At 44.3% G+C, this 21637-nt stretch overlaps 1 protein-coding gene across 3 annotated transcripts in view; it reads right to left on the bottom strand.

Annotated features, from left to right (window-relative positions):
* The window catches only part of Nbas (NBAS subunit of NRZ tethering complex), a gene marked incomplete at its 5' end in the record, with an annotated part of 266027 nt that overhangs the window by 83559 nt on the left and 160831 nt on the right, over window positions 1–21637 (bottom strand). For all 3 annotated transcript variants that reach the window (XM_087199614.1, XM_087199615.1, XM_087199616.1), the window contains 5 exon segments: window positions 3470–3699; window positions 15506–15643; window positions 16010–16086; window positions 20761–20884; window positions 21258–21371. In XM_087199614.1, the coding sequence (XP_087055740.1) occupies window positions 3470–3699; window positions 15506–15643; window positions 16010–16086; window positions 20761–20884; window positions 21258–21371 (683 nt within the window).

Here is a 21637-nt window from a genome sequence, read left to right as displayed (position 1 = left end):
TGGGGGAGAGCAGTCAATCTGCGCTGAAGGCTGAAAGCTACACAAGTACAAACGAGGGAAAGGTGGTCAGAAGAAGAAAAGATGGAAGGATTTCCAATAAATAAAGCAGAAAAGGGGTCACAGATAAGGACAGGGTCCTCAGACCTAAGGACCTGTAATTTTGCAAGCAGTCAGAGTCAGTGAAGGGTTAAGCCAGGGAACAGCATCACCAGGGATAGACAGAATTCTAAGAAAATAGCTCAGAATACCCACTGTAGGGCTGAGTGCAGGACACTTAAGAGCTCCCAGATGCAGAGAAATGAAAGGTGGAATTCTGGGTTCAAAGGTGGAACTCTTGGTTGGAAGGTGGAATTCATGGTTGGAAGGGTGCAGGCAAAAACCACAGCAGCAGAAATGAAAAATTCTGTTAGTATTACCACTGCTGAGACTACATTCACCCTAGCTAAGTAAAGCATTTATATTTTGAATTAGCCAGGGGTTCCCAAATATTTTCCTCAAAGGGCCACACAGTAAATATTTCAGGCTTTGCTATCATATAAGCTCTATGCTGTACCCTTTCTTGTATTGTTTTTTGTTTTCCCACATCTTTTTTTTTTTTTGGTACCAGGGATCGAACTCAGGACCTTGCACTTGCAAGGTAGGCAGCAGAAACACTGAGCTAAATCCCTGGCCCTGTTTTCCCAAATCTTTAAAAATATGAAAGCAATTCTTTGTTTATGGCCCATAGAAAAAAAAGGCCCAGGGCTGGATAAGTTTGTTAACCTATGGATTGGGTAATGTCAAGTGAAACTGTGTCTTATTTGAGTAACTACGCCAACACAGTGGAATAAGAATCCCTTGAGATAGGGATCATTACTAATTTACCTTCCTCTTCTGGGAGCCTGGCACACTGCCTGCTACACATATATGTTGGGTAAGTACTAACATCTTTTCTTTTTCAGTATTAGGGATTGAACCCAGAGCTCCCTACATGCTGGCTACCCTTTGTTGTGATTGTTTTGCAGTACTAGAGTTTGAATCCAGGGCCTTCACACTAAGCTATGTCCCCAGTCCTGTCTTTTGTGTTGAGGTGTTGAGTTGTGTTGTGCTGTGTTGTTTGACAAGGTCTCACTAAGTCACGAAGGTTTCCAGGCTGGGCTCAAACTTGCGATGCCCCTGCGTCAGCCTCTGGAGTAGCTGGGGTTGCTCGCCTGCGCCTCATCCAGCTATGTTGATGTCGTTATCACTTGATAAAGTCAGGAAGGAGCCAAAATATGTCACTCTCTTCAAAGCTGCCCTGTGCAACCCCTGACAAGGTATTATTTAAGAGATGCAGACAATATAAGATGCAACATACTTACAAAGGAAAAAAAGCTGCCATTAAAAATGGTAACAGTGAATAAAAAATCAAGAATGGTCACATTATGCACAGTGTAGATGAAGCAGCAGAACAGAAGGAAGTGGGTTATGCAATTCATCTACACAAGCTACTGAGATCCAAATCACAACTGGCAAAACTGCAAACCCAGGAAACACTGGGGCGTTTTAAACAAGCCATCCAAAGGCTGCAGTGTATTTTTCTAAGCAACAGAATGTAGAGAAGATTCTATTATATATTTGTCAAAAGCATATATTTGTCCTCTAGGACATACTTCAAATAGCATGTGCTAGATGGATAATTTAAAAAGAAAATAAATCTAGCAAAATGTAACTAATGATCTAAGGCACAACATTCTTTACACACTTGTATTCCACAGTGACCTCTTCTAAGACACTGTGGTCACGGCATCAGGCCCACAAGCTGCTCAAAGGAAAAGCACATGGACGAGACTCAGGACTCGGCTCAGCACCTGGCCATGTGACAGGAGCACCTCCTCAGAGCTCTGAGGCTCACGTGCTGGAAACTCGGTGTTGCAGGTCGCTGTCAAACTGGACACTGAACAACTCCACACAACCAGGAACCTCCAGGGGGCCAGAGGCCGAGTGACCGAGATTGCAAATTCCTCCTCCTCACTGGGAGAAAGCGGTCGTGGGCTGTCTGTGCTGTCCATGCTTTGATCTCCCACACCCTGCTTAGTCCCAGCAGCTTCAGTGGGAAAGAAGCCAGAGCTAGCAGGAAATCACCAGGGGCCTCAACCACTTGGCCACTCCCTCAAGGGGGGTGATAATGATGAATGACATGCAGTCACGTCACAATCATCAGGTTCACTTTGTTAGTTTAAAATACCGTGGCAGAAGCGAGGCGTCACCACTCCATGGAGGGCAGACCCCCTCAGTTCCAAGGCTTGGGGCACAGAGTTTCCCTGACCGCAGTGAGAGGGCGGGGAAGGCACCCAGGGCCCGGGCTCTGACACAGGACAGATGCAGCTCAAAGATGCATAATCAGGCTTGTCACCGTCACCAGCTACAGAAATGTGGGCCACTTACTGCATATCCCTAAGCACCATTCTCCCGGCTATAAAATGGGGAGAAAACACTTCCCCTATAGGTCATCCATGAGAACAAGTGACATTTATAAATAAAATTTACAGAGAACCTCACCCAGGGGGTCTTGCCCCGGTAAGCACTTTCAAACTGGTCTGGGAAAATCAAAACACCCCTACTTACTCCCTCCACGTGGGTGAGCACACTCCCCTCTAACAGGTACGCTTCTCATCTGATCTGAACTAGCAAGATGAAGACAGACCCCAGTTCTAGAAGCAAAGAGAGCTCCTGACCCAAGAGCAACTCATCCAGCTGCACTGGCATCCCACAGGGGCCGGTGCGTCCCTCGAGAGGGACAGGGCCTACACGGAGAGGTGGCAGCTGCTCCTGCCCTCCAACAGAGGTGACTAGAGCTGGTCAGTCGCTCTTCCTCTAGAAGCCCAGGGCAGGTAAATGCACCTGGAAAGACCACACCGGTCGTCCTCCCGTAGTACGTCCACGGTATCTAATGTATACACAATGAAGACATTAAAATGCCAGGTATCTTTTTAAATTGCTTAGGCAGGACTCGAACTCCCAGTCCTCCTGCCTTGGCCTCCCTAGATGCTGAGGTCACAGGCACTCGCCACTGTGCCCAACTAATTGCTATGAACTTTGGAGAGTGAGATTCCCAGTCAAAAACAAAAGGCAATCTGGCTTATAAAACCCATCCGTAAGCATTCTACCTTTCACCTGACCACCTCCTATGTCCTCTAACCTGGCCATAATCTTGGCAATGGGATTCAAAGGATTGGGGAACTTTAAAAAATTAGTTCCAGTGCTCACTATTTATGTCTGTAGGCTTCTATGCATCTACTGCTCTGTTTGGAAACACATGCACATCTCTCCTGTGGGCAAGCTGTGTGAACAGCTACGGTAAGTGTCAATGCTTGAAGGACTATGATTAGCACTCTGGTCTACTGCCATACCACCCTGAACGCGCCCGATCTCATCTGATTAGTACTCTGAGAGCTCAGCTTGTTCTGCATTTCAGACCCACGCTCTCCTGAGACAAAGGTACGCTTACTCCGCCAGCCCGAGGATGGTCTCCCTCTTGTACTGGTCATCGGCGGTGAACCGCTGTACATCCACGCCCTTCTCCAGGCCCTGCAGGAGCTGAGCCTGTGTGAAGTCCAGCAGCTTTTCGTTGTAGTAGTGCAAGTGCGCAGTGAGCGAAGCCAGGTCCTCAGGCCAGGCTTCCTGTCCTCGGCGAGTCACATAGCTGGTGACCATCCTGATCACCTCTTTGGGATGGGCCTGTGAAAGGAATGGAAGACATACTTGACATGCACTACACACAATGAGGCAGTGAGGGACAAAGAGCAGGCCGTGCCTGCCAGGCACCTGCTGGCCCTTCACAGAGGCCATTTAACTAAGGCCCGGACTCAGCTGCAAAGGTGGAAGTACAGACCAGAGTCAGGACACGGGTCAGAGCCACAAGCACACATCCAGACTGCCGCTCCACTTTGAAAACCTCTCTCACCTCAAAAGCAAACCTCTTGCTTTTTCAGCTCCCCTAAACCTACATCACACATTTGCCTTCACTACTTGGTCATTTATTACAACTCCCTCAGCAGAAATTTCATCACCTTTGCCTCTGGGTACCGTTTTGGGGAGCAACATGAAGTGCTCCCAATGCAAAAGCTGTAGTTCCAAGCCCTCACCATAAGAAGATAAGGAGAAGAGGCTTTCTCCAAGGAGAAGTCAGAAAAACAAAACAAAGCCCACCTCAGTTCCCGAAGCTGGGAACACTTTGGGTTATACACGAAAGCATCCAACCGACTCCTACTCTGCTTGATTTGGGGCTCAGTGGGATATTACCCCATGATTCTTAGCAGCTTCTCAAAAGCAGTAAAATTATTTGAGTAGAACAAAACCCAGAACCCCACAGCTGATGAGGAAGGACCCTAAATAATGAACTGGCCACATTTATGGACGTTAAAGTTGATCTGGGAGTCAACAAAGCAGATTCTGGAATTACTTAACAGGCAGCATGGTACAGACAGCATTAACTCGGCCACTCCTCGTTCCTGGGATGATATGAGACATATTCTTAAGGTGAGAAAACTAGGGGAACACCCCAGAATCCACCCTGGTTCTCAGAAACACACTCCTAATTATAGCAAGCTGTCAGCCTTTCCAGCGGGTAGAAGCCATAATTCTAAGTCACACAGGAGATTTGTCATTGTTGAGTCTGCGCTGCCAACCTAGCCTGCTTGTCTCTCTCTTGATCCTATTAGGGAACAATCTGGGAGCGTGGATAAAAACCAATTAAAGAAATCCTGGATTCCAGCAGGTGGACCTAAGCAAAAGTCAATCTTACTGTATTTAATTTTTTTCTACCTCTATGCATATACTGAGTCCTATTTCTAAAAATCACAAAAAAGTGTACTGAGTCAAAATACCTGTGTCTGAATACCACAGTAACCTAGAGAACCAGCTTTCATGCATTTAGAAAAAAATTTTTGTGCATGTTATGTACCAAGGGAGGTATTATGAGGATATGCCTTGCCCCTTTCCTCCAGAAAGGAAGTCTACTCAGAGAGACACTAAGCAAACAACTGTGAAAGGCCTGACACAGTGAGCACCCTCAGGGCAAGTACACAAATGCCTGAAGCGCCCAACAGGAAAGATGACTGAAGCCCTCTCTCTGAGCCTCTTCTCTGCTTCCCAAATTGTAACAGCGTTTCAGGGTCATGACCAAGGGGAGCATCTCCTGCTCAACTCTGATGTAAGTGCACCTCCTTCTGAAACTCTGTCTTATAACAGGAAACAGGGAGGCTGGGAGTGGCAGCCCACGCCTTGGATCCCAGCACTTGGGAGGCTGAAGCAGGAGGATCGCTTTGAGTCTGAGGCCAGCCTGAGCTACATAGTGAGACTCCAGGGAACAAACTGGAAACAAAGAGCCAGGTCTTTTGCAAATAGGAAGGGGTGAAAAGATGGAGGGGGAAGGAAGTGAAAAGAACCAAGATGCACTGTGTACCAGCTCCCCATGATGGATGCAATCATGTGCTGCTAACGTGTACTGATAAAAATTTTTTAAATGAAACTCTATCATAACAGAATGGTGAACAGGGGCATTCTGCTAATACCTAGATGACAGACTGCGAAGTGTCAAAACCATGATGAAATAGTTTGAAAGTGTATACGAAGATTTTCAGTATTTCAACTTCTTATGTAAACGTAACGCTAATGGGAAGAGACAACCTCTCACTAAAGTTGCGAAGTAAAATTAGTTATGGGGGAAAACAAAGGAATTGGCACCGAAGCCTGGATTACTGGTATTTCCCTCCTGAGCGTCAAGTTCTCCATTTCTAAAAGTGGGGCAAATTCTACAAAGTCTTTGTAAAAATGAAACAAAACTGGATAAGCATGTTGCAAATTCTAGCTGTCTAAGCAATTTGTTTTCTTACTGCCACTCCTCTTGCTCTCTTCCTCAGAAAATGTGACTGGTGCCAGTCAGGATGGTGCACACCTGTAATCCCAGCACTCGGGAGGCTGAGGCAGCAGGATCACCATGAGTTCAAGTCCAGCCTGGGCTACACAGGGAGACCCCGCCTCAAAAACACAAACAAAAATAATGTGACTGGGTTATGACTACTTCTAATATTCAATGAACCAACTTCTCCCTAAGCTGATCACTTTTCTCAAAGTACTACCCCTCCTGTTCACTCCAGCAGCTCATTTCCTACATCTCTGCTGCACCCCAAAAGTGCACAGCACTCTCAGGTTTCTAAGCGTTTGCACACGGCTCTCTCCTGACCTCACAGCAGCCCGGCAGCGTGGGGGACAGCACAGCTGGTCCCCTTTTCCACCCCACCCCACCCCCCGAGCCCGTCCCAAGGCTCTAGGCACACACAGTGCCACGGCCTCTGCCACTGGCCCCACCCACTCAGCAGGGCACCTGACGTGGTCTGGGTTCCCGGGTGTCCAGAGGACATTCAAGCTGCTCTCCTCCACAAGTGCAGTGGCATGATCATAAGCAAGAAAGCTTTCAGCCCCTAAGAAAACTGTGAAGGACTTTATGAGCAAACTTCAAAATTGTCCACATTCAGTATCGGAGCAATACTGTAAAATACTGTAGGCTATAAAAAATATTGGCATAAAAAAGCACCAAGAACTTGAAAAGGAAAAGTGGGAAGAATTGAATTATTCTATTTTCCTCCCCAAACATGGAAATTCAATTCTTTGGGGGAGTGAATGAAATACAATTTCTCTAACAAAGATGGTCAAATCGCTGTAAAAACAAAACATGCATAAATATTCATGACAAGGGAAAGCTCACTGACTCGATCTACTGCTCACTAGTAGGGGTAATAAATTTATCTGGTTTAATAGTCTCCATTTCTGGGTAATATTGTCTGGGAAGTTTTAAACAGGTGTTTTGTTTCCCCTCTAGGGTTGTTATTTTGCTTAAGATAATTTTCTACTTAGTATTTTCAATTAGTAGCTTATAAAAACACATTTTGGAAACAGTCTACCATAAAGTTTTGAATTTCACCCCTGCTGTTTGTTTGACTCCCTAGACTATAAAACTAAAGGACAAGTTCCCATTTTTAACTCATTTCATCTTCTGAACCCTTTTTAAAAAGAATGCTACAGAGATCACACTTCAGGACATATTTTACCATAGTTAGAAGGGAAGATTTAAGTGGGAAAAGTCCAGGTGACTTCCATCCCTCTGATAGTTACATAAATATGCAGATCCACACACTATTTCTGGATGGATCCAGAGACAACACTGAGTTGTTACTGTACACCCTTTGCACCACCTGAGTTTTCTGGTCATGTGTGTATTATGTCTTAAACACAGAAATGAGTGAATCAGTGCGGACATTAGCAGAGCGCACCATCTCCTAGCATCTCCTACATCTGTCAATCACCATTGTGGGAAGCAACGCAGTGGGGCAGGTGCAGGATGCTCCTGTGAGCACTGGACCTGCTGAGCTCAGGGCCTCTGCTGCTCTGTCACACACATGTCACACATGTGGTCACACAGGCAGTCACACACGCAGCCACATGTGTGGTCACATGTGCGGTCACGTGTGGTATACGCACGGTTACGCACGGTCACACGCGATCACACACACAGCTCCTCCAGAGTGAGGTCCTGTAGAATACAACTGCAGAGTGGACATGGGTAAGAGAAGGCTGTGGAATCGGGGACCAGGGAAAGGACAGGCGAGGGAAAGCTCCGCTTCACTGGGGGTGGTTACGTGGAGGCAACAAACTGAAGACACTTTGATAACGACCTCCAAGCTGAGCCATTGGGAGTTTGTCTCGTTTAATCCCACCTCAGCGGTGCCTTCCGCACAGAGGAAGATGCTGCAAACTCTGATGAGGAGCTGTCAGGCAGCCTGGGGCACAGCCGTGTGCTCAGCGTGCCTGTGAGTGTGCAGCCCGGATGTCAGGACTCCACGTGGCCCTGAAGCTCCAGGCTCCCAGCACAACAGCAGACATAGGGCTGGATGCATCACCTGCCAGTTAACAGCCCCTGGCTGTGGATGGGGATGGGTCCTGGGGAGGGTAACGGGTCCCTGATCTCCGGTGGGGTCAGGTGAGACCGAGACCACTGGCTGGGGTGGGCAGAGAGCAGAGAGAGGCAAGGAGGAGGAGGCCCTGGGGGCGCAGCTTCCCCAGCTCAGACTGGGAGGAGAAGCAGCTGCTGGGATTACATGCACACACAGAGGCGCACAAAAGGGTCTGAAATTCAGGGCACCCTGACTTCTAACTGGGAGACTATCAACTTCCAGAGGCTGAGTCAGGAAGCACGTGGACAGAAAGAGGAGCCCACTGGCTCACTGAGGTCTGATCTGTCACATGCAGGGCTTCGGATTCTGCCTGCAGACGCAGTGGCAGGGGACATTTCCTGCTGGGATTCACCGGCTGGCCTCACAGGTGCCACAGGCCGGCAGGGGCCATGTGAGCAGGTGCCAAGAGGGAAAGCGCCGGGTGGGGGCGCTGTGACTGGATGGCACTCTGCACAGAGTCCGGTTACAGAGTCCGGTGCACCCTGTCCTTTTCTACCCTTGAATGTGACAGCGTGGAATGTTTACACCAACTTGAATACCTTGTGAAAAAGCACCACAGTGCAAATGACACAACAGTGGCACTTCCGTGCCTTTGGTGCTACTTCTGTCTACAGGGCTCTTCAACCAGGTGTCTGCATGGAAACGCTCCTGTGCTGTGGCTTTACTCCACAGCACCTCTCCTGACCGTGTTTAAACGGCACTTCAGTACTTCCCTCTGCCTCTCTCTCTCTGTCTCTCTTTCTCTGTCTCTCTGTCTCTCTCTGTCTCTCTCTCTCTGTCTTCCCACTTTCCCATGACTTTTCTTGCTTTGGATTTACTTATTTTATTTATGATGCCTCTTTCCCCAACAGAATGTAATTCCGAAAAGCAGAGAGGTGTCTCTTTCGTCACTTGCAGTTTCGGGTTAAACTCATCCCCTTCCCACCGAGCGCATCCCCAGCTGTTCTTTCTTTTCTATTTTGAGACAGGGTCTCACTAAATCATCGAGTTGTCCAGGCTAGCTTGCATTTGCAGTCCTTCTGCCTCAGCCTCCCAGAGTGTTGGGATGACAGGCGTGTGGGGGAAAGTTTTTTACATACTTCGTGCACAACTGGGCATGAGGCGTGCCAAGGCCCGGGAGTGGTCCAGCTTCCCTTTGTAAATGCCCAGTACTGGATCTGGATCTGTTCGCCACGCCCACCTCAGTGCACCCGATATTTTCTGGTGCAGGTCTTGGTGAATCTCACACTTCCTGCTGCCACTCAGCCTGCCACGATGGGACCCCAAAACACTCTCATGAATCCAGAGGCCGTGCTGAGGTGTTGACACTCAGAAGTTAACAATAGGCTCCTCAGCAGTGTTCCGGTTCCTGTACAGGGCACGGTGAACTCCCAGGAGCAACTTGGGGCCTTGCCTTCATCTGGTGCTCCGCTTAGCCTCACGGGTGCCTACAAGGCCCAATTCCATATTCCCCCACCCCAGCCTTACGGCTCTTCTGCTACCTGGTCCCTCACTACAGAGGCACAGGGGATTATACTTCACATAGTTAAATGTGATAGATTAATAACTACCACAAATTGTCATTTTCTAAGCTGCGCTTGATGCTATGCTATTGCTGACTGTAACATTTGGCCTAACATGTTGTGATTGATCTGATCAGTTTTCCTTCCGGGTATAAGGAAAATAAAATAGCCTCAGAGTTATTAGAGACTCAAAACCTAAACACAAGCCATATCTGGAAGGCACCTCTGAAAAAGTCATTCCACAAGGGTTTTAAACACAAGCAACAAAGATACCTGCATTGAGCAATTTTGAAATATCAACCCAGGAATTAAACCACGGACAGTACCAAAAACAAAAATGAGAAGACATTTAAGCAAGGCATAAACGCAGGCTTCCATGCCACAAAAAGGAAATTCTGGGGGAAATGAGGAGGAACAGTCTGATAATCAACCACCTGGACACCCTGAACTGGTAGCACAGGAAGTAACAAAGCAGATGCATGAGGCTCTAGAAAAATTCAAAGCAGAAATAATCTCCCAGATAAATACAGAGATGGTGAGTAGAGTGAAAGACATGATTAGAGGCACTAGCGCAGAAACAGACAAGAAAACAGATGAGATCAGAAACATGCTGGAAGCCATGAATGCCCAGCATAAGAAAGAAATGGAAACCATGATCACCCAAAATAAGAAAGAAATGGAATCCATGAAACAGATTCAAACAGATATTCAGGAGATTAAAAACTCCACTGAAAGCATGCAGAGCAGACTAAGAGAATCTGAAGACAGAATATCAGATATAGAAGACGGGATTGCAGTTAAGGACCATGAAAACAGAGATTTCTTAAAAATAGTAAGGGACCATGAGAAATCAATCCAACAGCTGCTAGATGATGCAAAGAAGAATAACATAAGATTGATAGGAGTCCACAAATAAACAGGAGAAAGTACAATTGACGTAAAAAATCTGTTCACAGAAGTAATAGTAGAAAACTTCTCACAGAGGTGGAGAATTGGACACACAGATAAGTGAGGCATATAGAACTCCACCCAGCCATGATCAAAAAAAATCTACACCTAGGCATATAATAGTCAAGATCCCAGAAACCCAACAAAAGAACAAAATCTTACAGGCAGTTAGAGAAAAGAAACAAATCACCTACAAAGGAAAGCCCATCAGAATCATGGCAGATTTCACAACCCAAACCCTCAAATCAAGGAGAGCCAGAAGTGAAGTATTTCAAGCCCTAAAAGAAAATAACTTCCAACCTAGACTGTTGTATCCGGCAAAATTATCTTTCAAAATCGATGGGGAAATCAGATACTTTCACGACAAAGAACACCTGAGAAATTTCACGAACACCAAACCAGCACTCCAAACAATTTTATGCAGTATCGTAGAAAAAGACAATGAAGGTCACAACTCCATGAGGGCCAACAGAGAGAAGGTACCACGCAAGGTAAGGCACTAAAGGGAAAGGGGGAAAAAATAAGAAAAGAGCCAACAATAATAAAACATCATGGCAAGAATGAGTCAGTATTTCTCAATTATAACCATCAATGTTAATGGCCTCAATTCACCAATCAAAAGAAACAGACTGACAGAATGGATTAAGAAGCAAACCCCAGCAATATGCTGTATACAAGAAACACACCTAACTCAAAAAGAAATTCATAGACTGAAAGTAAAAGGATGGAAAACAGTTCTCCACACAACATGATCCCAGACAAAACCAGGGTAGCAATCTTATTTGCAGACAAAGTAGATTTCAAACCAAAACTATTTAAGAGAGACAAAGATGGTCACTACATCCTTGTAAAGGGAACAATCCAAGAGGAAGAGATGACAATCCTAAATATATATGCACCAAATACAAATGCCCCCAACTATACAAAACAAATATTAATGAGCATGAAAAACCAAATAAGCACTAACACAATTGTAGTGGGGGACCTCAACACCCCTCTATCACAAATAGACAGATCATCTAGGAAAAAAATTAACAACGAAATTCTAGAACTGAAGCAAACTATTGAACAAATGGACTTAAGAGATGTTTATAGAATGTTCCACCCCACAAAATCAGAATACACAGTCTTTTCAGCTGCACACAGGTCATTCTCCAAAATAGATCACATGCTAGCTCATAGGGCAAATCTAAGTAAATGTAAAAGAAGTGAAGTTATCCCCTGTATATTATCAGACGTTAGTGCAATAAAATTGGAGATCAATAACATAAGAAACTGCAGAACACCCACAAACACATGGAAATTGAATAACACTCTCCTGAACAACCAATGGGTCACAGAGGAAATTAAAGAAGAAATTAGACAGTTTCTAAAAGTAAAGGATAAAGTCACTACAACATACAGGAATCTGTGGGACAAAATGAAAGCAGTTCTACATGGGAAATTCATAGCAGTAAATGCCCATATTAGGACAACAGAGAGAACTCAAATAAATAACCTAATGCAGAACCTCAAGGTCCCAAAAAATGAAGAGCATAACAAACCCAAAGCTCATACAAGAAAGGAAATTATAAAGACACGAGCAGAAATCAATGCAATGGAGACTAAGAGAATGATACAAAAAAATTAATGAATCAAAGAGCTGATTTTTTGAAAGAATAAATAAAATCGATAAACCTTTAGCCAACCTTATCAAAAAAAGGAAAGAAAAGGCTCAAATCCATACAATTAAGAATGAAAAAGGTGAAGCCACAACAGATCCAGCAGAAATCCAGAGGATCATCAATACCTACTTCGAGAACCTGTACTCTAATAAAATGGAAAACACAGAAGAAATGGACAGATTCCTAGATACATAATGAATTGCCAAAGTTAAATGAAGAAGATATACCCCAATAACAATGAGTGAAATTGAAAATGTAATAAAAAACTTACCAACAAAGAAAAGCTCAGGTCCTGACGGCTTCACTGTTGAATTCTACCAGACATTTAAAGAACTCTCGCTGTTACTCTTTAAACTCATCAAGGAAATTGAAAGGGAAGCAAGGCTCCCAAATTCATTCCTGAAAGCAAGTGTTACTTTGATCCCAAAACCAGGGAAAGACCCAACCCAAAAAGAAAACTACAGGCCAATCGCCCTAATGAACACAGATGCAAAAATCCTCAACAAAATACTGGAAAACAGAATACAGAGTGTCATCAAGAAGATCATACACCCTGACCAAGTCAGATTTATCCCAGGGATCCAAGGATGGTTCAATATCCATAAATCAATAAATGTAATACACTATATTAACAGAGTCAAGGACAAAAACCATATGATCATCTCAATAGATGCAGAAAAGGCATTTGACAAAATCCAGCACCCATTCATGATAAAAATGCTATAGAAAATTGGAATAGGAGGTCTTTATCTCAACCTGATTAAGGCTATCTATGAAAAACAAACAGCCAACATCATATTAAATGGTCAAAAACTGAAAACTTCCATGCTAAAATCAGGAACAAGGATGCCCACTATCACCACTCCTGTTCAATATTGTTCTGGAAACATTAGCCATAGCAATTAGAAAAGAGAAAGAAATAAAAGGAATAAAGATAGGAAAGGAAGAAGTGAAACTGTCATTATTTGCTAATGATATGATACTTTACATAGAAGACCCAAAAAACTCGGTCAAAAGTCTTCTAGACTTAATGGACAGATTCAGTAGAGTAGCTGGATATAAGGTCAACACTCAAAAGACAATAGCCTTCTTATACACAAATAGCAGACCCATTGAGAGAGAAATTCGGGAAATAATTCCTTTTACAATAGTATCTAAAAAAATGAAATATCTAGGAATCAACCTAACAAAGGAAGCAAAAGACCTCTACACTGAAAACTACAGCACTCTGAAGAAGGAGATCAAAGAGGATATAAGAAAATGGAAAGATATCCCTTGTTCCTGGTTAGGAAGAATCAATATACTGAAAATGGCTATACTTCCAAAACTATTATATAGATTTAATGCAATACCAACTGAAATTCCAACAATATACTTCACAGAACTAGAGAAAACAATCCAAAAATTCATTTGAAAGCAGAGGAAACCTAGAATAGCAAAAACAATTCTGGGCAAGAGACATGGCAGGGGGTATCACAATCCCCAACTTGAAACTATACTACAAAGCTACTGTGATAAAAACAGCATGGTACTGGCATAGAAACAGACCCAAAGATCAGTGGAATAGACTAGAAGATGCAGAAACAACTCCAGACATACTCAGCCACCTCATCTTTGACAAAGGAGCCAATCACCCTCATTGGAGAAAAGACAGCCTGTTCAATAAATGGTGTTGGAAAAACTGGATTTCAACCTGCCAAAGATTAAAACTAGACCCATACCTATCACCGTGCACTAAACTAAGATCAAAGTGGATTAAAGAGCTAAATATCAAGACAGAAACAGTAAACTTGCTGGAAGATAAGTTAGGTAGAGCTCTCAATGACACTGGCATAGGAAAAGACTTTATGAAAAAAACTTCAGTAGCACGGGAACTAGCACAAAGAATCAACAACTGGGACTTCATCTTATTAAAAAGCTTCTGCACTGCAAGAGAAACTACCAACAGAGCTAAGAGACAACCTACAATATGGGAAGAAATTTTTACCAGCTATACCTCAGACAAAGGTCTACTATCTAGAATATATAAAGAGTTGAAAAAAATCAGATCCCCCCAAATTCAAAGACCCAATTCAAAAATGGGCACCTGAAATGAACAGACATTTCTCAGACAAAGAAGTAAAAACAGCAAATGAACATATGAAAAAATGTTCAACATCACTGGCCATTCAAGAGATGCAGATGAAAACAACACTGAGATTCCACCTCACCCCGCAAAGAATGGCTGCTATCAAGAAATCAACCAATAACAAATGCTGGCGGGGGTGTGGAGAGAAAGGAACCTTCTACATTGTTGGTGGGAATGCAGACTGGCGCAACCACTGTGGAAATCAGTATGGAGATACCTCAAAGAACTAGAACTAGAGGTCCCATTTGACCCAGCTATTCCCCTGCTGGGGATCTTCCCCAAAGAATTAAAAGAATCATACCATAGTGATATATGTGCACCTATGTTTACAGCGGCAAAATTTGCAATAGCTAATGTTTGGAAACAGCCCAAATGCCCATCAACTGGAAACTGGATAAAAAAAGGTGTGGTTTTTTTAATAAAATGGAGTACTACTCAGCCATAAAGAACGAGAAACTAGAGTCATTTATAGCTAAATGGACGTATATTGAGGCCATACTCTTAAGTGAAATAAATAGGACACACATGTGTAAATACCGAATAGTTTCTCTAGTGTGAGAAACTGAAAGTGTAAATGAGGATGAAAATGATTAGAACGAATAATTGATAACTTGAAATAGGAAAAGGTCCAAAGGGGTAGGGGTGGTGGGAGGGGGAGGAGAAAGGGAAGAATGGAAAGGAAAAATGATGACAAAGAAAAAAAATGGAAACAAAGTCTATGTAAATAGGGAAGGGTAAAAAAATAAGAACCAAGATACATCATGTACAGGTACAAGCACCCGATGATAAACGTAAACGAATTGTATACTAAAATGTACCAAATAGTATATAAATAAAAAAAATTTTAAAAATAAGTTAACAATAAAGATACATGATGAAACCTGTGGGAATCTTGTGGCAGTAGCAAGCAAGCTATGTTCCAACATTCCATCTCTAAATTACTTTTGTATCTCTGGCTTAAAAATAAAGTGCAGAATTCTCAAAGAATCACTTTGTCCCCTTCCCAGAATTAAGACAACCATCCTCTTATTGGGTAGCAAATTAAAACATCAATCCTCCATTTAGCCTCTCCTGCTGTGTTAGCCTTTGCTAAGAATTTGGTAAAATAAAGTAAGCAAAAGAAAAGCTGGGGGAAGAGTCACAGTCACAGTAAATATAAGAAACTCTACTTGCTACTGACAGATGGAAAAGCAGTGACATCTTGTGCCACATGGGATGCGTTCTGGTTACGGAGAGGACATGGACGAACCCAGACTCCACTCCTGAGTAAGGCAGAGCAGCAGGACTCACTCTGTACACTGGGTGGCAGTTGTCCCTGGAGCATGGTGCCAGGCGGGCATAGATCTGCAAGCTGTAGTAATACACTGCCAGCTGGAGAGACAATGCTGAGTGTGACTGCTTCTCAAAGCATCTGTTCGCGTCTAATACCTAGAAAGGAGCAGGATGTCAGTAATGCAGGTGAAAGAAATGAGCAAGAGGCACCTCGTTCCTTGTGGTTACCTCAGCATTGTGACACGAGGCTCTATCACATCAACCCAAGCTCAAGCCCCGCTTAACATGGAGACATGACAATTCAGAAGACACCATCAGGCAGGTGCTCCAAGGGAAACACGGATTTAATGACAGGCGTGTGTGCTAACGCTGTAGGATCCCCTCTGTGGACGCTGAGAGGTCCTTTCAGCTCCTATGAGCTCTCGGGAGCAGATGACACCCTAATAAACAATTGTACCAAGAAGTCCCCAGCACAGGTCCTCTGGTTTATTTAGAGCCCCTCACACCCAAAGACCAACTTACCTGTGGCAAGGAGAGGAGGTAGGCAAGGGCCAAGGTCACGTCACCGGGCAAAGCGTCACTTGCCAGCTGCAAGAGAACTGAATGCAGGGGGAGCATTATTCTGTGTGAACACCATAGGACGTTCACATGGACCGCCATGTTTCCAGCTCTGCTCTATGTGATTTCAATCTCTGGAGGGTTTTCAAGACCTTTCATTGAAATCTGCTTGGCGCCATCTAAACACAGATTGCATAACCTGCATTCAATAGCAGCCCTGCTTGAGCAGGGGAGCAGTGCGCCTGCAACGCTTGCGCAGGAGGAACCTGCCGGGGCAGCTGTGACCCAGGGGAAAGGGGTCACCAAGGGTCCCGGGAGCTGGGCCTTTTGGAGTTAAGGGGCCAGGCCACATGGTAAAATTCTGCATGTTGTAACAGCCTGTATGAAAGGTGGTCAGTCACACAAGTACTGGAGTCCTAAAATCAGAGCCAAATGCAGGCTGAGTCTCTTATTACACCGATTACATGATTTTGCTCTCCAAGGACAACCCTCTCCAGCACACTCCAAAAAATCAAATCAGTCTTTTGTTCTGCTCGTCTTAAACTATCCCACCCCTTAACAACTTTTCTACACAATGTTTATATGAGTGGAAACTTACCAATGCCATGGTTTTAATAAAGGAGAGCACATTGCCAATAAAGTCCATGTTTGTACACGGTTTAATATGCAAGCATTCTCTTCACTTAGGACTTTAGTGAAAAAATGCCAGGTGCTCATGGGTAAGCACAATGTAAAACCTTTATTTTTAAAACACAGACTCCCATGATATGTACTGAAGGAGAGTGGTACATAAATCATCCAAAATAAATGATATTTGACTGTGAAAATATACATGATTTTTCCCAGATTTCCCTTAGTTGGATGAGTATTTAAGTCATTTGCATAATCTTAGGATAGCCAATAATCTATGCCAGTGATGGAGAACCTTTTAGAGTTTTTGATGATACAAACAGCCCAGCATGGCATGCATGCTATAGGTTTGCCACCACTGGTGGAGATGGTGTGTTACGGCTCATACTAGATGTCCCTCCAAAGCCTCCTGCAGTCATAGGTGGGGCCGTTTCAGAGGTGGCTGGATCTAGAGTGTGTGATGCTGGGATTGATTCATTGGGCAATGCAAGGATCAAGGGTACTAGGATTAAGGGTGTGAGTGCTAAGTAGCCTGGATAAGATAAAAGGGCCAGAAAGAGCTGTGGTCGTCCCTTGTTGGTTTGCTACCTTCTGCCTGCCATGAACTGTTTCTCCTCTATGATGCCTGTCTGCCAGGAGCCAGCCAATTATGGACTGAAACCTCTACAAAATGTGAGCTAAGTAAACCTCTCCTCCTTTAACTTTGGGTGTTGGGTATTTTGCCTCAGCAACAAGAAAAAAGTAACTAAGACATAATAGGACACAAGGAGCAACCTGTGTATGGGTGAGGTGCTAGAAGCTGGGCTAGAAGTCAAGGGTCTCTGTGGATGATTCACAGGACAAAACACGAGTGTTCTCCACTGTGCTTCTCTAAATATCCATTTCTTGTGTGTGCTCCAAATGTTGTGAACCAAACGGATGACCAATCAGGTCTCCCAAGAAACTGTGTAGTTTGAGAGACATTTTCCAATCAACCATTCATTTCCAAGATCATTTCCTAATTCACTCAAGATCAGTGAAAAACTCTGAACTAGACATTACCATAAGGTAAGACTCAGAGAATGAATTCAGGAATGAATGGGTTAGGACAAGAGAAAATCTCCAAACAGATGATTTGAAAATACAGTACAAAGGACCCAAAACAAATTTTGTACAAGCAATTATGGGAACAAAGAAGTATAAGACTGGTGAACATACCCTTGAAGACTACTGAAAACTGAAGGATGGAAGGGTTAAGCTGTGAATTTTGGATAACAGAAGATAAAGCAAGAAAAACGAGGTAAACTTAGTCTGCTAGAGGTCCTGGACTGCTTGGGTAAGAATAACCTGTAGAATTGCATACCATACAAAGCCCTCACACCCCCCCACGGCTGCCATTTGCCGCTGGTATTCCACCACCAGACCCATGTCTGGCAGTCCTTTCAGCCCCCACTGTGAGAGGAAAATCCAGCTGTTTCACACACTGATAATTCCTCCACCCAATTTCTTTCTTAGTTTTCATAACATGACCTTCAACTGCAATCTCACCTAGTCATTTTTCACATCCATCTTAATTTTCTTCAGAAATTTCCCTTCATTATGTACAAAAGAGGCCAATTTTCAAACAAGCATATCTGAAGCCACTCATCAAAAGTATCGCTCTCTCCCGAAAGGAATCCCTCAGGAGCTATGAGTTCTCCAGCTACTGCAGGACTTTCCTTTGTGTAGCTGTGGACAGAGCGAACCTGGGGCCCACCTGGGAAACGAAGCCCAATCATTGACAATCTTCGGTCCCATCTTTTTTTTCTTAACATCAACTCAATCTTCTCCTTATTTATTGTGCATCAGGCTGTTTCCAAAAAACAAGGCACCCTCAAGGGATGAAAATATGCTACTACCAAAGATATCCTGAAAAATATGCTACAGACTTGAAACAAATGCCACACAGAAATAATGCTACAGAAAACAAAACCAACCAAAAGGGCAATGATGACAGACTGAGGAGAGACGCCAGCCCAGGGACATGTCCCCTGGGAAGGTCTTTAGCTGCTACTAAGTTACAACAGGCTTATTTTTACAACAGTCATACTAGATCATAGACGCTACTCACAGAATAGTCACTAATATGTTTGATATATATAATTAAAGCCATTCCGAGCCCAAAGAGAAAGGAGGAAACACACAATTGATTTCTGTGAGCTCAAAGTCATGAGGAAACTTGTCCTTGGAGGTATCAGGGGGCCATTCCTCTCACGAGGCACTGAAAGCCATCGCTCTGACACAAATCAGCAACAGCCACACCGATGCTTTGGCTACATTTTTGCTTTCTGTACTGATCACACTTTGACACCCTGGGGTGGCTGCCCTCTGGGTGCTAGCCACTTCCCACAGTGAGCCAGCCACCTGCCTGGGAGCACTGCCTTGCCATGCTGATTGCCAGCTCCAGAGCCTTCCTGACTGCGCCTCTGTCCTGGCAGAAGCCCTGAGTGAGGCCAAACCTTCTGCTTCCGTACTCTGAACAGCTCTCAAAACACCTCTGCCAAGCAGCAGACACTTCTTAGCACACAGCAATCGGCTGAAGACAGCCTTGGACTTTCAGACCTTTCGTCATTTGGTTCCATTTGTTTGTTTTTTGGTTTACCTTTTGTGAGATTCTCAAATTCACATGCATGTAACCAGCAAGCTAAATAAAGAAACGAAAACCAAATGGTGAACCAACGTGTGCGAACATCCTAGTTATTGTTCAGCCCATTACAACACCAATCACGGCGACATACGCACACCCAGTGCTGCCCTCCCTGAGGGTCTCGGGTTCTCTCTGTGCAGACTTCTCTGCTAACCGTTAACACATGGTTTAGGATGATAAAGAGAAAAGCAAGAAGCAATGAAGAATAATTAAGTGGAGCAAGAATAATGTTACCACAATCTCCATATAGAGTCAACAGTAAAACCTACCGTGAATTAAACAACAGCCTTTCGGAGAAATAATAAACATACTCAAAACTGTGAAGTTAAAGATTAAGAAGTAGGAAAATATGTACTTTAGAAACAAAGAAAAATGGTATAGTGGGTAAAAAACAAAACAAAGCCAAAAAAAAAAACCCTCCACATACTAAATGGGGAAGTAGTATTTACCTCCCCTCCTCCTGTATGAAAGTAGTGATTAAAGAAAATAATTATCAAAAAAAAGTCATGGCATCAATTTGGGGGGAAAATGGCAGTTCTACTGCCCACATATATTTTTCTGCCATTACCCCATGCAGCAGTTGCTCAGGTAGCCTGGCTAGCACTGTCCCAGTGAACCAGCAGTGAGCAGGGACAGGAATACGTGAAGAGGAGTGACAGACAGGACTTCCAAGAAAACTGCCCCTCCACAGCCGCGATACAGACCAGATGGCCAGGGCTCCAGCAACCTTTGAATCATGAGCTGCTCACTAGGGGGGCAGGGGTAGAGAGAGCTAGAGGAAAGAATAAAGTCAAGGGATCTACCCTGGGACCCTGAAGAGAAATAAAGATGCTAAGGGGTAAAAAGCACAAATAGCAAGCTGTCTTGGGTAAACTTGTAAGCATTTCCCTCTTCACCAAGAACTCTACATTTAAAGCTATGCCACCGCACAGGAAAATTTTAAAATCAGCCTGGCATGGTGCTGCACATCTGTCATCCCAGCTCTTGGGAGGCTGAGACAGAAGGGTTACAGGGAGTTCAAGGCCAGCTACCACTACACAGCGAAACTTTGTCTCAAAAAACCTAACAACAACTACAAAAGAAAATTCTAAAATCAAATGCAGATCTGTAATTAAGCATAAAAGTAGCAAAGACATAAATAGGCATTGAGTACTTTATCATTCGCTAGGGGAATCACTTTACACAGTTAGAAATTTAAAGCTAAGAATTATAGCTTATGTATCCTTTTAAGTCTTCGATGTAGGCGTCCAGAAAACCACAGGTGCTCAATAAACGCTCTAAATGAATAGAGGAACGAATGGCGGTGTCAAGTCGGGCAGCTGGAAGCTAGGGGAACGTCATCACTGCCTTCCCAGCCCACTCATTCTCACTGCTCTCCACATGCCGTTCCTCCGCCAGGAATGGGGGCCACCATACTCACCTTCCGTGGTTGGCAACACTGCCTGCCCTTCCGTCCCAGCCTCTGCCAGTTTCCCAGTCCTCAGCAACAGCTCTGCAAGGCTCTCCACGGGGACAGGCTGACAGGGGTCGCAGGTCACGCCAGACTGGACAAAAGCAAGTTCTACCTTTTAACAGCGTGGCTTTTTTTTTTTGGTACTGGGGATCAAACTTGGGACCTTGTCCTAAAAGGGTGTCTTTTTAAGGAACATGTTCTCAGAAAACACAATTGTAGGATGCTACGGCTTCTGGTGACTTGAATAGTAACTTCTCACCAATGCATACCATTTTAGGTAGCATTTCAAAGGACTTGCATCTCATAACATGTCATCATATGTATGAAACCATCCACATAAAACTGATGAATACCATGAGCAAGAACTGAGCCTAAGAGGTCCATGTGCAGAGAAATTTTAGTTTTTCCTTACACTGCACAATAGCATGACAGGGAGGCCTGTCTTTGAGGTACACTGTCCTTACCTCAGGGACAAAGGGATTCGAGATGACTGATCCATCAAAAGGGTGACACCCTTGTTTTTGTAGGTCTTCACTGGCTACAGCCCCATCTTGATGAGAGCCTCCAAATTCTTGCCCCTAAACAAAACAGAGTGAAGAACAGGGGTAAAAAGGACGAGGGGGAGAGAGGGAAGGGTGACGTCAGGAGAAACCTGATTGCTTCTGAGACTGGAGAGAGTGTCCCGGCAGAGGACAGAAGCCTGACAGCCGGATCCTGAAGGCAGCACTGCGACCGGGCGCCAGTGCCGCTGGTCTGCTGGTCACTCTGACCTCAGCTAGTCAGAAACATCACACAATCAGTGTCACACACAAAGCAGGTCTTCCGCATCACAGACGGGACCACT

The sequence above is a fragment of the Heterocephalus glaber genome, unplaced genomic scaffold (assembly GCF_053883595.1).
Source record: "Heterocephalus glaber isolate CG9 unplaced genomic scaffold, H.glaber_assembly_v1.0 deba00001724, whole genome shotgun sequence".
Classification (NCBI taxonomy): domain Eukaryota; kingdom Metazoa; phylum Chordata; class Mammalia; order Rodentia; family Bathyergidae; genus Heterocephalus; species Heterocephalus glaber.
This window is presented reverse-complemented; position numbering and strand designations above follow the sequence as displayed.